The sequence below is a fragment of the Camelus ferus genome, chromosome 12 (assembly GCF_009834535.1).
Source record: "Camelus ferus isolate YT-003-E chromosome 12, BCGSAC_Cfer_1.0, whole genome shotgun sequence".
In the NCBI taxonomy this organism is placed as follows: domain Eukaryota; kingdom Metazoa; phylum Chordata; class Mammalia; order Artiodactyla; family Camelidae; genus Camelus; species Camelus ferus.
Genome location: NC_045707.1, coordinates 19,223,940 through 19,237,668, shown reverse-complemented (window position 1 = coordinate 19,237,668; position 13,729 = coordinate 19,223,940). Strand labels below are relative to the sequence as shown.

The following is a 13,729-nucleotide window of genomic DNA, read 5'->3' as shown; positions in this document are numbered from 1 at the left end:
GAAAACTAAACTTTCATTTAGGGAAAAAAAGATACTTCTGAACCATTGCTCTATAAGGCAAATCCTTGGATCTAAAAAAAGATCTACTTCAAATCTCTCTATTGTGTTCGAGTGATCTTTTTAAAAATTCTTTCACCAATACAGCAGTGTCTTGATTACTGTATAATCAATCTTGAAAGGGTGTAGTGTCAGTTCTCTGATTCTGTTCTTCTCCCTCAATATTTTGTTGGCTATTCTGAGTCTTTTGCCTTTCCATATGAACTGTAGATTCGATATCTAAAGTTTTTCAAAATCCACAAGATAACTTGCTGGGATTTAGACTGGGATTGCATTGAATGTATAGATCAAATTGGGAAGAAGTGACATCTTGACGATACTGAGTCTTTCTCTACATGAGCATAGATCTCTCTCCATTTATTTAGGTCTTCTATGGTTTCCTCCATTAGAGTTTTCCAGTTTTCCTTCTATAGATCTTGTGCATATTTTATGAGATTTATTCCTAAGATTTGACTTTGAAGGGTGCTAATATAAATGTTACTATGTTTTTAAATTTATATTGTGCTAGCTCATTGCTGCTGTACTGAAAGTGATTGGCTTTTGTATATTAACCATATATCCTGCAACCTCCCTATAATCTCTTAGTGTTTTGTCAATTATTCCAGATTTTACACATAGACAATCGTCATTTGTAAGCAAAGACAGCTCTTTTTTCTTCCCCATTCTGTATACCTTTTTGTATTAGTTTACTAAGGATTCCATTAAAAAATACCATAAATGGGGTTGCTTAAACAGCAAATTTATTATCTCTCAGTTCTAGAGACTGGAAGTCCAAGAACAAGGTACCAGCACATTTGGTTTCCTCTGAAATGTCCATGATGGTGATGATGATGATATAAAAATATCTCATACAGTACATAGTTCTTGCTGTACACTTATTTGAGGTTTATAGAAAGACACACAAACACAACAGACAAATTTATTAACTGTACAGCATGGTGATTATTATTCATTAAGTGAAATGGATTATCATAAAGGCCTTCATCCTCTGTCTTCACCTTGAGTAGGCTGAGGAGGAAGGGGAAGAGGAGGGGTTGGTCTTCCTGTCTCACGGGTAGCAGAGATGGAGGAGGTGGGGGAGGTGGAAGGGAGGCACGAGAGACAGGCATATTCAGTGTAATTTTGCAGAAGCACATTGCAATTTCTGTCTGACTTCTTTGCTTTTTTATTTCTCTAAAAATGTTTCCATACATTATAGTACCAATCCTTCTTCCCCCATTTGCTTTAGTTTCAGTGCCTGTAATAGAAGTAGTCGTGTCACAAAGGAAGTCAAAAGCCATCTTAAGTCATTGGAGCCCTTCTGCCAGACTGTCTAATGTCCATTTGTCTTCTGGCACTGCTTCTCTATGTCTTATTCCTCATCATCTGGCACTGGCTCGGAAGCACGCATGTCCATCGAATCACCTTCTATTGATTCCTCTGGTGTGGTGTTTATTAGCTCTTAAATTTCTCCAAGATCCGTATCTTGAAACCCTCTACCCACCACACTACCATATCCTCAGTATCTTTCATGATTTCCTTGATTGGCTCTGTCATAAATCATGCACAACTTCTGGACACAGTTTTCTCCAGCAGGAATTTACTGTTTGGGCTTGATGGCTTCCACAGCTTTTTCTGTAACAACCATGGCATCTTCAATGGTATAATCCTTCCATAAATTCACGATGTTCTCTCTATTGGAGTTCTTTTCCGTAGGATTGACAATCCTTTCCATAGAGCACCGTGTGTGATGAGCCTTACTTATGATCCAGTGATCTAGAGGCTGAATTAGAGTCATAGTGTTTGGGGGCAAGTAGACACCTTTGGTGTTTAAGTCATGTGGTTCTAGGTGCCCAAGGGTATTGACCAATATCAAAGAACTTTCAAAGGCAGACCCTTAGTGGCAAGGTACTTCATGACCAGAGAGAAAGCATCCATGGAACCAATCCAGAAAAAAAGGTTACTTGTCTAGGCCTTCTTGCTGTACAACCAAAAGACTGGCAAGTGGAGTTTATCTTTTCCCTTTAAGACCTAGGGGTTAGTAGTTTTATGGATAAAGGCAGTCCTGATCATAAACCTAAATGCATTTGCACAAAACAGTAGAGTGAGCCTACCCATTCCTGCCTTAAATCCTGGTCTTTGCTTCTCATCCTTACTAATAAATATCCTCTGATAGTTTTTTCACCCCAAAATAAGACACTTGTTCAAGGGTCAACTATATAGTCGTATACTACAGTACTGGGGTTAGGGCTTCAAAATATGAGTTTGGGAAGACATAATTCAGCCCATAAGACTTTATTTCCTTTTCTTGTCTATTGCATTAACTAAGACTTACAGTTGGATGTTGAAAAGGTATTGTAGTGGGGGCATCCTTGCCTTGTTCCTAATCTTAGCAAGAAAACATCTACTTTCTCACCATTAAATATGATCTTAGCTCTGGGTTCTTGGTAGATGTTATTTTTCACATTAAGGAAATTCAGCTCCATTCCTAGTTTACTGAGAGCTCCTTTACTTTTTATGTGTTCATCACCACACACAGCATTCAAATTCAGATATGATGAGACATACCTCCTTTGGTACACTCCTCTCATACTAATCAGTTAATATGTTCTGTGGATTTTACCTGCAGTTTTCAAATTAGCCTTTTCTCATTTACAGCAGCACACTTCAAACCTCATCAATAACATAAACTGAAACAGCAGGTCCTTGACTCCAATTTTATTCCCTTTAAATGTGTTTTCCACATAGCCCTAAAGACTTTCCCCAGTTTCCAACCATCCACTCTCAGGTACATCAACTTACAGTCTCTATGTTTATTGTTGGCATACACATCTCTGGATTTTAATTGTCTTTCTGAGGATGTGATCCTCACATTAAATTGTAAGCTCTCCGAAGAATCAAATCATTTATACATGAGCCTGCCACAGAGCCAGAACATATTACACAGCTAGTAAATAAAATTAATCGAATAGATATTCAGAGGCATAGTAAGTAAATTTCGGATCACACTCCAGTTTGATGACTGCCTAGTTTCTATAATTTCGTTAAATATTTCTTAAATAACTAACATAGAAAAAAATTTGAAGATCCAATTGAGGGAACAATTGCTCAAAAATGTTTGCATAGCTCTACCTCTCATTTTGGTTCTTTATATTAGGATCCAGGGCCTCAGTGTACTGCACAATGCCTGACAAAATGTGCAATTTCCCATGTTAATGTATATAATAAAGATTGCTTACTGTTTACTTCTTGTTATTATTACTTTCTCTTGATATAACACGTATAAAATACTTGATTCAGGAGAAAATTCAACAGTAATTATAAAAAAGTAATAAGCAGAACCCTTGATCAAGTAGAATTGGAAGATCAAAAGAGGGAGCTCTCACACCCTACAACAAAAGCAGTGCCCAACAGGAAGAAGAAAGAACTCCTCTTCCTTACCATCAAAGACTCAGGGGCCCTTTGTTCATATTGCCCCTGACCCTTCTGTCCCCATCTGTTTTTTGTTTTTTTTTAATAGAGGTACATCCCTCTCTTTAAAAGAGTTCTCCTTCCCTTGCCATTCAGGCGTTTGTCTCATCATGGTTGCAGACCCTGAATTGCAATTCTCAGTTACTCCCAAATAAACCCGTGTTTGCTGGAGAAATAGTTGGCAGTGTGCCTGTTTCAGGTCCACATTTTGGTGGGCAGTACAGGGACCAGAAAAAACTCCCGGCAGTTCTGGGGCTGGTGAGCTAACAAGTACAGCACCCACATTTGAGCCCATTGTTGCTCAATGCTTTTCTCACCAACCCTGGAGTCTTTCTCCTGTACCCAAGCTTGTACCCTCTGCATATAAAGTTCTCCAGGCTATATTTGGATCTGTTTAAAGATTTTGTCTTTCTGGTCAAGGCGTTATTCTTCAGGCTAGGACTCGTTTGGCGCTTTGGTATGATTTGAGATCAGACTGTTCCACTGAAACTGGCTAGCCTTCAGCCAGTTCCCTGCAGAACAGGGGCTGTTTCTCCTAAGGTGGCTACCCTTCAACCCATTCTTTCAGGAACAGGGTTTTTTAAATTGTTCTCTGAAACAGTGCTGGGGTTTTCAGCCTTTAGTCTATTCTTTTGAGAGGGAGGGCCATTCTCTAGAAAGTGGCTAAAAAAGCCTTTGTCCTGACTGCTCTAGGACCAAGATGTTTCCTTTGCATTGGGTAGGATTGGCTTGTAAGCTATTTGAACTGAGTGATTTGTCTGTAAACTGTTTGAGTTGTTTGAAAATTGTTCCTTACTCTAGAAGAAAAACCTCTGGGAGGTGGGATGTCAGTTATCTAAGGATTTTGAAGGTGCCTCCCCACTTGGGCTCTGGCCCATTTTATGTTTAGAGACAGTAGTCCTCCTTCATACACATTTCTAACCAAGTGGACTGATTACTTAAAGGCAATTTAAAATATCAGTGACCATTGTGGGACTCTTCTGAAATCCCCAAACTTAAATTCCTTAAAAGCAAATTGAACTACAGTAGCTCAAAAACTTTTCAGAACTGAGTGGAATTGGTACTTGGAGGCTTCCCAATGTCATCAGGAGTCTAAAACTGCCTCTCTGCCAAATAAGATTTTAAGATTAACTGAGACCAACAAGTGATTAAAGAAAGATAGAATGGCTCCCAAAGCCTCAGCTCTTCTTCCTCGTTGTCTTTATTTCAGGCTCCATCCTAAACTAGTGGCTAGTTTCCACTGTTACTTGCAAAGAGCCAGACACTGGAAAAGATTTTGTTACAAATTTAAGTGCGTTAGGTACCTTCAGGCCTCTAACCAGCCTTTCCTCCCAATTCTCCATGATGGGACTCCTAGGATCTACAGTAACTCTCCCCAGTTCTCCCTCTTAAATGACTCAGAGAAACATTTCTCTAGATGGAGATGAATCTCTTCTGGCCCTAATTGACACCAGAGCCACAGCATAAGTGCTCAAGCCCACTACTATAAAGAGGTCCCTTCCTCTGAGAACTAAAACAGTTCAAACAGTGGGATCTCTAATGAGCTTCAAGAGGTTCCTGTCTCTGAACCTATTCCCTTTGTTTAGGCCCTTTGGGAGGTACTCACTCTTTTCTCCTTAGTTCCCTCTTCCACCCATTTACTAGGCTGAGGCTTCTTAGAGAAATAGCATGCTGAGATGGCTAATTCCAAAAAAGGAAAACAATTCTAGAATTTGACAGTAATTATCAAAGTAACCCACCAAGTGAATTAAATGGTCCTTTGACATCTTTTATTTGTTCTGTGTCCAATGGTACTTCTTGATATAGTGCATCCCAGGTATCTTTTGTTGCAGTATTTCCTCCACAGTACCAATGCAGACCCAATTTCATGGTTAAGAAGTACACAACATAGCTTTCAAGGCCTTAAAAAAGAATTTGATGAGCCCACCTGCCCTTGGCCAAGCCAGTTATCCAATTCCCTTTTTCTTTTTTGTATATGAAAAGAAAGGGAATGTCCTTGGGGTATTCAACTAAAAACACAGGGACCACCATCAACTAATAGGGTGTTATAGTCAGCAGTTACATCCTGTGGCACAGAGAGACACCCTTTCCTTAAAACCATTATGGCCACTGCTCTTTTGGTTAAAACCACCAGGAAAATCACTGTGGAATTCCTTTAGTCAATTAGTACCTCATGCAGTAGAGGCTCTCTTGAGCTAACTGTCATTGATGGCCAGAAGGAGTACAGAATAAACAGCCACAACACCATTAATGGAAGAGTAATAATAATCACTGAATAGTACTTTTCTTCTCTAAAAGTTTGTTTATAGCCTCTTTGACATCTCTGTTTCTCAGAGAGTAAATCAAAGGATTCAACATGGGAGTGACTAGGGTGTAACCTAAGGAGGCCACTTTACTCAGCTCAGGAAATCTGTCAGGAGTGAGATACATGAAAGAGACAGCACCATACAGCACACTGACGGCTCCCAGGTGAGAGCTGCAGGTGGAGAAGGCTTTCTTACGCCCCTCGGTGGAGCGTATTTTCACAACTGTGGACACGATACACAAATAAGAAACAATAATAACGATGATGGTAGGCAAGATAATGATGCCAGATAAGAAGAAAGAAATCATTTTATAGATGAAGAGGTCCGAACAAGATATTCTCTGAAGTGGGCGAACATCACAGTAGAAGTGGTCAATGGCCCGAGAAGCACAAAAGGATAAAGTAAATGTCATGCTGGTCTCCAGAACTGAGCTGATGCAGCCACAGAAATAGGAGCCAGCCACCAACTGAGCACAGAGACGTGCTGACATCTGGACAGAGTAGAGGAGTGGGTTGCAGATGGCAATGAAGCGGTCATAAGCCATGGCTGCCAGGAGAAACCCCTCAGTCACAATGAAGAGGGCAAAAAGAAAGAGCTGGGATCACACAGCCTGCAAAGGAGATGGACTTGCTCTGAGACCAGAAGTTGACCAAAGCTTTGGGTGCAATGACAGATGAGTAGACGAGATCAATGAAGGAGAGGTTGCCTAGGAAGAAGTACATTGGTGTGTTCAACCGGGGATCAGTCATGATAATGGCCATCATGCCAGCATTCCCTAGGAGGATCATGGCGTAGACCAGCAGAAATAGCAGGAAGAGGAGAATGTGGAGCTCTGGGCGGACCCTGAAGCCTACAAGAATGAAGTCAGTCACTTCTGAGTGATTGCTTGTTCCCCTGTCTCCCATGGCAGAAACTTGCTGATACAGACAGGCAAAATAAACAAATGAATGCTTGGCTTACATCCTAGCTACAGATAATTTCTTACAGTATTAGGATTTACAAAGCTATTCTATATGCATTGTTTATTTTAACCTTAAATATTTCCGTGAGTTAAATTTAAGCAAGTTCCAATTGGTTAGTTTTGTTATACCCTATTTCATACAAGTGGTATAATTAAATCTTTTTCCTCATAGTTGAATGCAATGCCTTTTCACCCAAGTATCTTTCACATTTTCAAGTGTTACTTCTGCGTACCTTCCAACTCGTGATTTATGCAATAAATTCAATGTCAGGAAGCAGGGACTGGAAAAGAGAACAAATATTTTAAACATGACATTTTGGAAGCAATTTCAATGTCTGGGTTTGGAGATACTTGGGGCTTCAGTAGTCTAGTTTAGGGAAACTTAGCTTGGAGGGTTTAATTTAGAGTACCAGCAGATATAAAGGAAGTAACAGAATTTTAAAATTACTTAAAAAGTGCAGTTATTTTTGCGGATAAATGAAACTTTGAATTTTGATGTAAGTTTATACTCATAAAGAAAAAGTTGTACACAAACAAACAAAAATTATTAGCACTTGAATGTTAGGATTTGTCCAGATGAGCCTCCACAGCCCTTTCATAAATACAGTTTCCCTGCATTCCCTCAATCAACAGTTCATGGGTTTTTTTTTTTAAGATAACATATATATATTTAAGAAGAAGCCTTACACATTCTCTAGATAGAAGAATTACCTTAGAAATGGATACTGAACAAAAGATACATATGAAGAAATTGTTGATTGCGTTCTTATATACCCTGGATATAACTTTCGCAGCCATTACTAGTTCATTTACCGGACACCTCAACTATGAGTTTGACCTCATGGTCACTCTTTCTCTCCCCTAAGGGCTCTATATGCACAACTCCACCTAGACAGTAATGATAATAGCAAACATTATGTGGCACCTTTATGTGCTCATAATAGCTCATTTAATACATACAACAATAATATGAGGTGGATATGGTTATATTCCCCAGTTTACGGTGAGGAAGATGAGGTACAGAGAAATGAAGATGCTGAAAGCCACCTGTTAGTGTCAGAAGTGGAATTTGAAGCCAAGACTCCTGGTTCTAGAATCCATGCTCTTAATCACTGCAAAATACTTACCACCTTTGATAAACAAGCTGAGAAAAGGGCGATATTTTGCCTGAGAAAAAGATGATTCCAGGGAAATGGCATGATGTCTTCTTCTTACATTTTTGTTACTCACCAGCTCCATCAAAAATTAAATATGCAAATAATTATAGTATAAAGGAGCAAGATTTTAATTAGATCATACTTAGGACCTGAGGAACTGTAAGGTATTTAGGCAGTGAAAAGAAACATTCAGTAGTTGTGAAATGTTTTTTGAAAAATAATACATTTCATTTATACTCCTTTAATCTTACCTAGGGGGAAAGGAAATAAATTGTTTTAATTTCTGAGATTTAGTCCTATCAGACTCATTCTAATGTTAATAAGTTTATAAGTGAAAATATTTATACCTGGAAAAGGGAGGGTTTTTCCCGGAGTAGCCAATAAACAAATAGTCAGTTTGTGATTGAGAATTTGTCAAAAACTCACATGGTTTGAAGTTTATTCTTACCTTATATTGTTTGGTTATTTGTCAGATTCTGTAAAAGGAAGCAGCAGAATTCTGATGTTTTTGTCTTGTTACTGTTTGAATTCTAGAAAGGGTAAATTTAAAGTTAATTAATGACTGTGTTACACTATGAGTACTGAAAAGTCATTATGTCAAAATAAAATGAACCCCTCCTCCTCAAATATCCAAATCCATGTTTATTATCCCAGTTTTCTATTCTTCCCATGTAGAAAATTGACTTATTTTTCCTTTTACTCTATTTAAACTATTTCCTTTCCTTTAGCAGTTGATATTGGAAAATGTTACAGTCCTTTGTAGAAGGGAGACAAGTGAATTTTCCAAATGATACTCTGCTAACACTGAGATATTTCCAGGAATTATATTCTGTATTTAAGTAAAGTGAACCTGAAGGATCCATCTGCAGGACATTCTCTCTTGCAATCTTGGGTGCTTGAATGCTTTTTAGAAGGAAGATGGATTGTCTTGATCTCTAAGTAGAGACTGAGCCATCTAGAACCTCTGTTAATCTGCCAAAGTATCAGCAGCCGTTGTTCATGGTGGTTTTGGAAAAACAGTGTAACTTTTTCAAGTAATTGCAGCACTGAGGTTTCCCTCACCTTCTGGGAGATAGTCCTCCTGAGAGAGAAGGAAGCATAAATTAGTTATTAAGGTTCTCCAGAGCCAAGGTCCACGAGGAACACAGAGACTCTAGATTTAAAGAGAAAAGAAGAAAAGAAACAAAGAAATGGGGGAAAGGTTCCTAAGACTAATAGGAGTCAAAATACATACAAGAGTTTTTTTCCTGCTTGTTGTGAGAATCTTTGCAGTGAGACCAAAAAGTTCTTTCAATCTTGATTTCTTCACTGAAAAAGGGCATTTCAGTTTATCATTACAGCAAAGTTTGGGGTAGGCAAAGAGAAATAGCATGAAAAGAAATACTATATTATGAAATATAACATAGGAAGATTTTGTTCCTAGCCATGAAGTTCATTTCATTTTTACTCAAAACTCTCCATATTTCTTTAGATACATTGTATCAATAATAATTGATAATAAACAGTACAATAGTATGACTAAGATGTGGTGAAAAGCCCAACAAATGCTCTCTAATTGGTTATGTAAAAGATAAATACTGACTGATTAGATCTAAAGATAGGTTTACTTTGTAACTTCACTTGATTCAAAGATATTGATCTAGGTGTCATATTTTAAGTTAATAATTTCCCAACAGTCACTTCAAGATAGTTGTTTAAACTGTTCTATATCAGTCAAAAAAAATCCCGATCTGTATTTGATATAAATTAAACCCTTAAACTAACTGCCATAAATGCATCTTATATAACATAATAAGGGAAGGAGTATGGGTAAAAAGGAAGAAAATAATGGTGGCTCATAAAGTCCTCATCTGAGCAACTGATTGAAGGCAATAGTTAGTATTTTCTTTCCACATTCTCCTTGGTCTTAACAATAACTGCAGTATCCAAAAGTTGTTTACCTGGTGGGGTGATGCAAACCTTCACTGAGGAAGGATCTGAGCCCTTGCAGTCTTGTTATGTTGAATTGTTGTTTCTCATCAATATTAGTATTAGGAGGCATCCTGGAAAATTCCCTGAGTGACTGTGATACCCCTCCCTGACTCCTTTCTAATCTTGCTAATCGGTATTGGTTACCCAAAAGAATACAAAGTATTTTGTTTACCTGTGGTTCAGTGAGATGTATGCCCAGGAGGCAGGAGCAACTGCTGTGTTTCCCAGTAAAATCACCCCTTTGTTGGGTAGTGAGTATACTAATTCAGCAAAGTCCGGTGTCTCAGGCAGCAAAGAAAAAAATACTGAGTGGGTTACTAGGTTTTATTGTGGTGGTTGGCATTCCTACTTTAACCCATTGTACTTGGACCAATAATCTCATTATGAAAGAAAAAAAGAAAACTCACTGTTTTGTTTTGCAGATGACATAATACTATAGTATCCTAAAGGTGCCACCACAAAACGACTAGAACTCATATGAAATTGGTAAAGTTCAGAATATAGAATTATATACAGAAATCTGTTGTGTTTCTATACACTAACAATGAATTATCAGAAAGAGAAATTGAGGAAGCAATCCCATTTATAATCACATCAAAAAGAATGGAACACCTAGGAATAAGACTTGTACTCAGAAAATGGTAAGATAATGATGAAAGAAATTGAAGACAATACAAACAGATGGAAAGATATTCCATATTCATGGACTGGAAGAATTAATATTGTGAAAATGACCATACTACCCAAGGCAATCTGTACATTCAGTGCAATCCATTTTACACCACCAGTGGCATTTTTCATGGAAGTGCAAAAAATAATTTTAAAAATTGTATCAAAACACAAAAGACCGTGAATAGCCAAAACAATTTTAAGAAAGAATAGAGCTGGAGGTGTCACACTCCCTGGCTTCAGACTATTCTACAAAGCTACAGTAAGCAAAACAGTATGGTACTGGCACAAAAACAGACATGTAAATCAAAGGAACAGAATAGTGCGCCCAGGAATGAATCCACATTGATATGGGCAATTAGTCTACAGCAAAGGGACCAAGAATATTCAATGTGAGAAAAGACAGCCTCTTCAATAAATGGTGTTGGGAAAACTGGACAGCTACATGCAATAGAATCAAAGTGGACTATTTTTTGACACCATGTACAAAAATAAATTGCAGATGGGTTAAACACTGAAATGTAAGACATGAAAATCTTAAACCTACTAGAGAAAAACAGGCTGTACACTCTGACCTCAGTCTTAGCAATATTTTCTGGACATGTCTCCTCAGGCAAGGGAGAGAAAAGCAAAAATAAACAAACGGGACTACATCAAACTAAAAAGCTTTTGCACAGTGAAGGTAACCATAAACAAAACCAAAAGACCACCTACTGAATAGGAGATTTTGCAAATGATACATTCAACGAGGGGTTGATACTCCAAAATATACAAAGAACTCATGCAATTCAACATAAAAAAATGGGTTAAAAATGGACAGAGTACCTGTGACATTCTTTTCAAATGCGTTCTCTGCTAGAGCATCTTTGTCTGGCCTACTTCTTCATTCCCTGCAGTATATTTGGTCTTACCCTGTGTTAAATCTGAAACTTCTGCTTTCCTATAAATTCTGTGTGTCAACTAATACCCTTACCCTTCTAATAACTTTTGCCTAGGTTACTTAACTGAGTTTCTGTTACTTGCACCCAAAACTTTAAACAAGTATCCAAAGTCAGTAGCAGGGAGTGCATGGATGACATTGCTTGAGGGAAAACTAGGGTTCGGGAATGGCTTACATGGCCAAAAATATGATATAAGAAAAAGAAACTTCCTTTTATGTTGGGGATAGAACCTAGATGTTCACATAATTTGTGGCAAAATTATCTGCTAACTTATCACGTGATTAAATGGAATCATATACCCACTGAAAGCAAGAATCTGATGGATCAATACAGTCACCATTTTGAAATATCATTATAGCTGGTGAATTCAAAGGCTGCAGCATACTGTGAGTGCTTCTGATAAATTAAAGCAAAAATTGAGCTCAGATTCTTAAGTTCTCATCTTTAGGGAACTCTTGTCACCATAACAAGGTAATCTCTTATATTTTATAGGTGCAGAAATCAAATTGCAGGAAACTAAACCAGAGTGTGAATTTTTGGTGTGCTGAGCATACAAATATGTTGATTCATTCCTCCAATATCTCTCATAAAATTAACTCAGGATTCCTGGATGTGTAACATTACTTAAAACATTTCAAAATTGTGATATTTTGAAACTCTACCTCAGTCACATTTGCATAAGGAAGCAAGCCTCCCTGATGGGGCCGTTCCCTGCTCACTTTAAGATGCTGCTACTCCTTTGCCTGGGGAAGTTTCCTTGAAGGAAAAACTTATAATTCCCCTTTCATCCCACTCCTTATTTTCATTTTATAAGCTCAGTTACTGGCACCAGAACCCAGCATGCTGAGACATAAATACTGCTCCAATGCAGATGCAGAATTTGTGGAAGACTGGCTTAATATTCTGAGCATTTTGTGGATACCTGTTGGCAAAACGTGAAGTATTTTGGTGTGAATGAGTTTGTAGGGCTCTTTTACTTGAGGGGGAGGGAGATATTGGGCAGAATTCTTACTTATCAAAGACTTAACAATTATGTGCTAGCTCACATATCTAGAGGTCTGATGGTTGCATTGATAAATGCAATTCATTAACGAATACTGGCTCTCCCAAAAGGAAGCTGAGACACTAGAAACACTGGGAAGATTGTAGGAAAAAGAAATTCAATATCTTTAGGTGACTGTAGTGCTAAGGAGGGGTAATTAACCATAGATGTTCTGGTCTCATATACCCTGGTTAGGTGCCCTGAGATGTCACAAAATCTTTTTCCATCCCCAGTGACAGAGCAAACATTGAGCAACTTTCCAAGCAGGTGTAATGCTTCTCACTAAAGATGTTTAATTAAAATTAAAATAGCCTTCCTGATTCAGTGAGAATAGGTGTGTGAGAGAGTTCAAATTGGGGCATCTGACTGAGACAGCAAAGGAAGATTTGGTAAACATGATAGTAGCAACTTTAGGTTATTAGTCCAAATGGTGGATATGGTTATTTAATCATGAGATGTCTAGGAGTAAGTGGATACTCTTCTCAGAGACTGACATAGAGATAGAGAGAGAGAGAGATAGGTAAATAAATGGATGGATGGATAGATAGATAAGATCTAATCAACAGAGACCTGACTTGAGCCACCATGATTCAGATTATGCCCATCTCCCAATTCTTAGACCTGAGTTGGTTCTCACAGAGTCACTGGCATGAAAATAGCTGGACACTCTTGAGTAAGATGTGAACTAAAATGCTTCGAATAAGCCTTCTTTAAATATTTTGGTGACTAATTTTAGGGTGACCAAACACAAGAAAACTAAATACCCAATCGTTTTTGTGGACTTTTAGGGGTATTTAGATCCTGTCTCAGAACTATCCATCAGGGGGACAAAGAGCCTGAAATTTTTTGAAGTAAATATTTCCAATAGTTTGGATCATATTTGAAAGTTCCTTGTCTATTTTTCACTTCCTGACTTCCTGGAATGTTGCCTAGTGACTCACCCTCTGCAGCATTTCCGTCGTGTATGTGCAGCCAGAGCAAAACAAAATGTATAGATCTAAGTATCTTCTCCTTAAGTCATCCAAAGTTTATTTATGCAGGTTTCCACAAAAGAAACCTAACTGTAAGACATTCAATTGAGGAAACTGATGCTGATCATCAGTGTCAAACAATGTGAATAAATGAATGATTGTTTAAAAGTAGATAAGGGAAGAAGAAGCTATTTAAAAAATCTA

The 13,729-nt window shown here is 37.9% G+C and overlaps 1 protein-coding gene across 1 annotated transcript; it reads right to left on the bottom strand.

The window, feature by feature from the left end:
* Positions 1-5,775: 5,775 nt before the first annotated feature.
* LOC102506904 (olfactory receptor 9K2) lies at positions 5,776-6,739 on the bottom strand. Its single transcript, XM_006182473.2, is given in 2 exon segments — positions 5,776-6,414; positions 6,416-6,739. Coding segments are annotated over 2 exon segments (942 nt in total). The 5' UTR covers positions 6,719-6,739.
* Between the last annotated feature and the right edge of the window lie 6,990 nt (positions 6,740-13,729).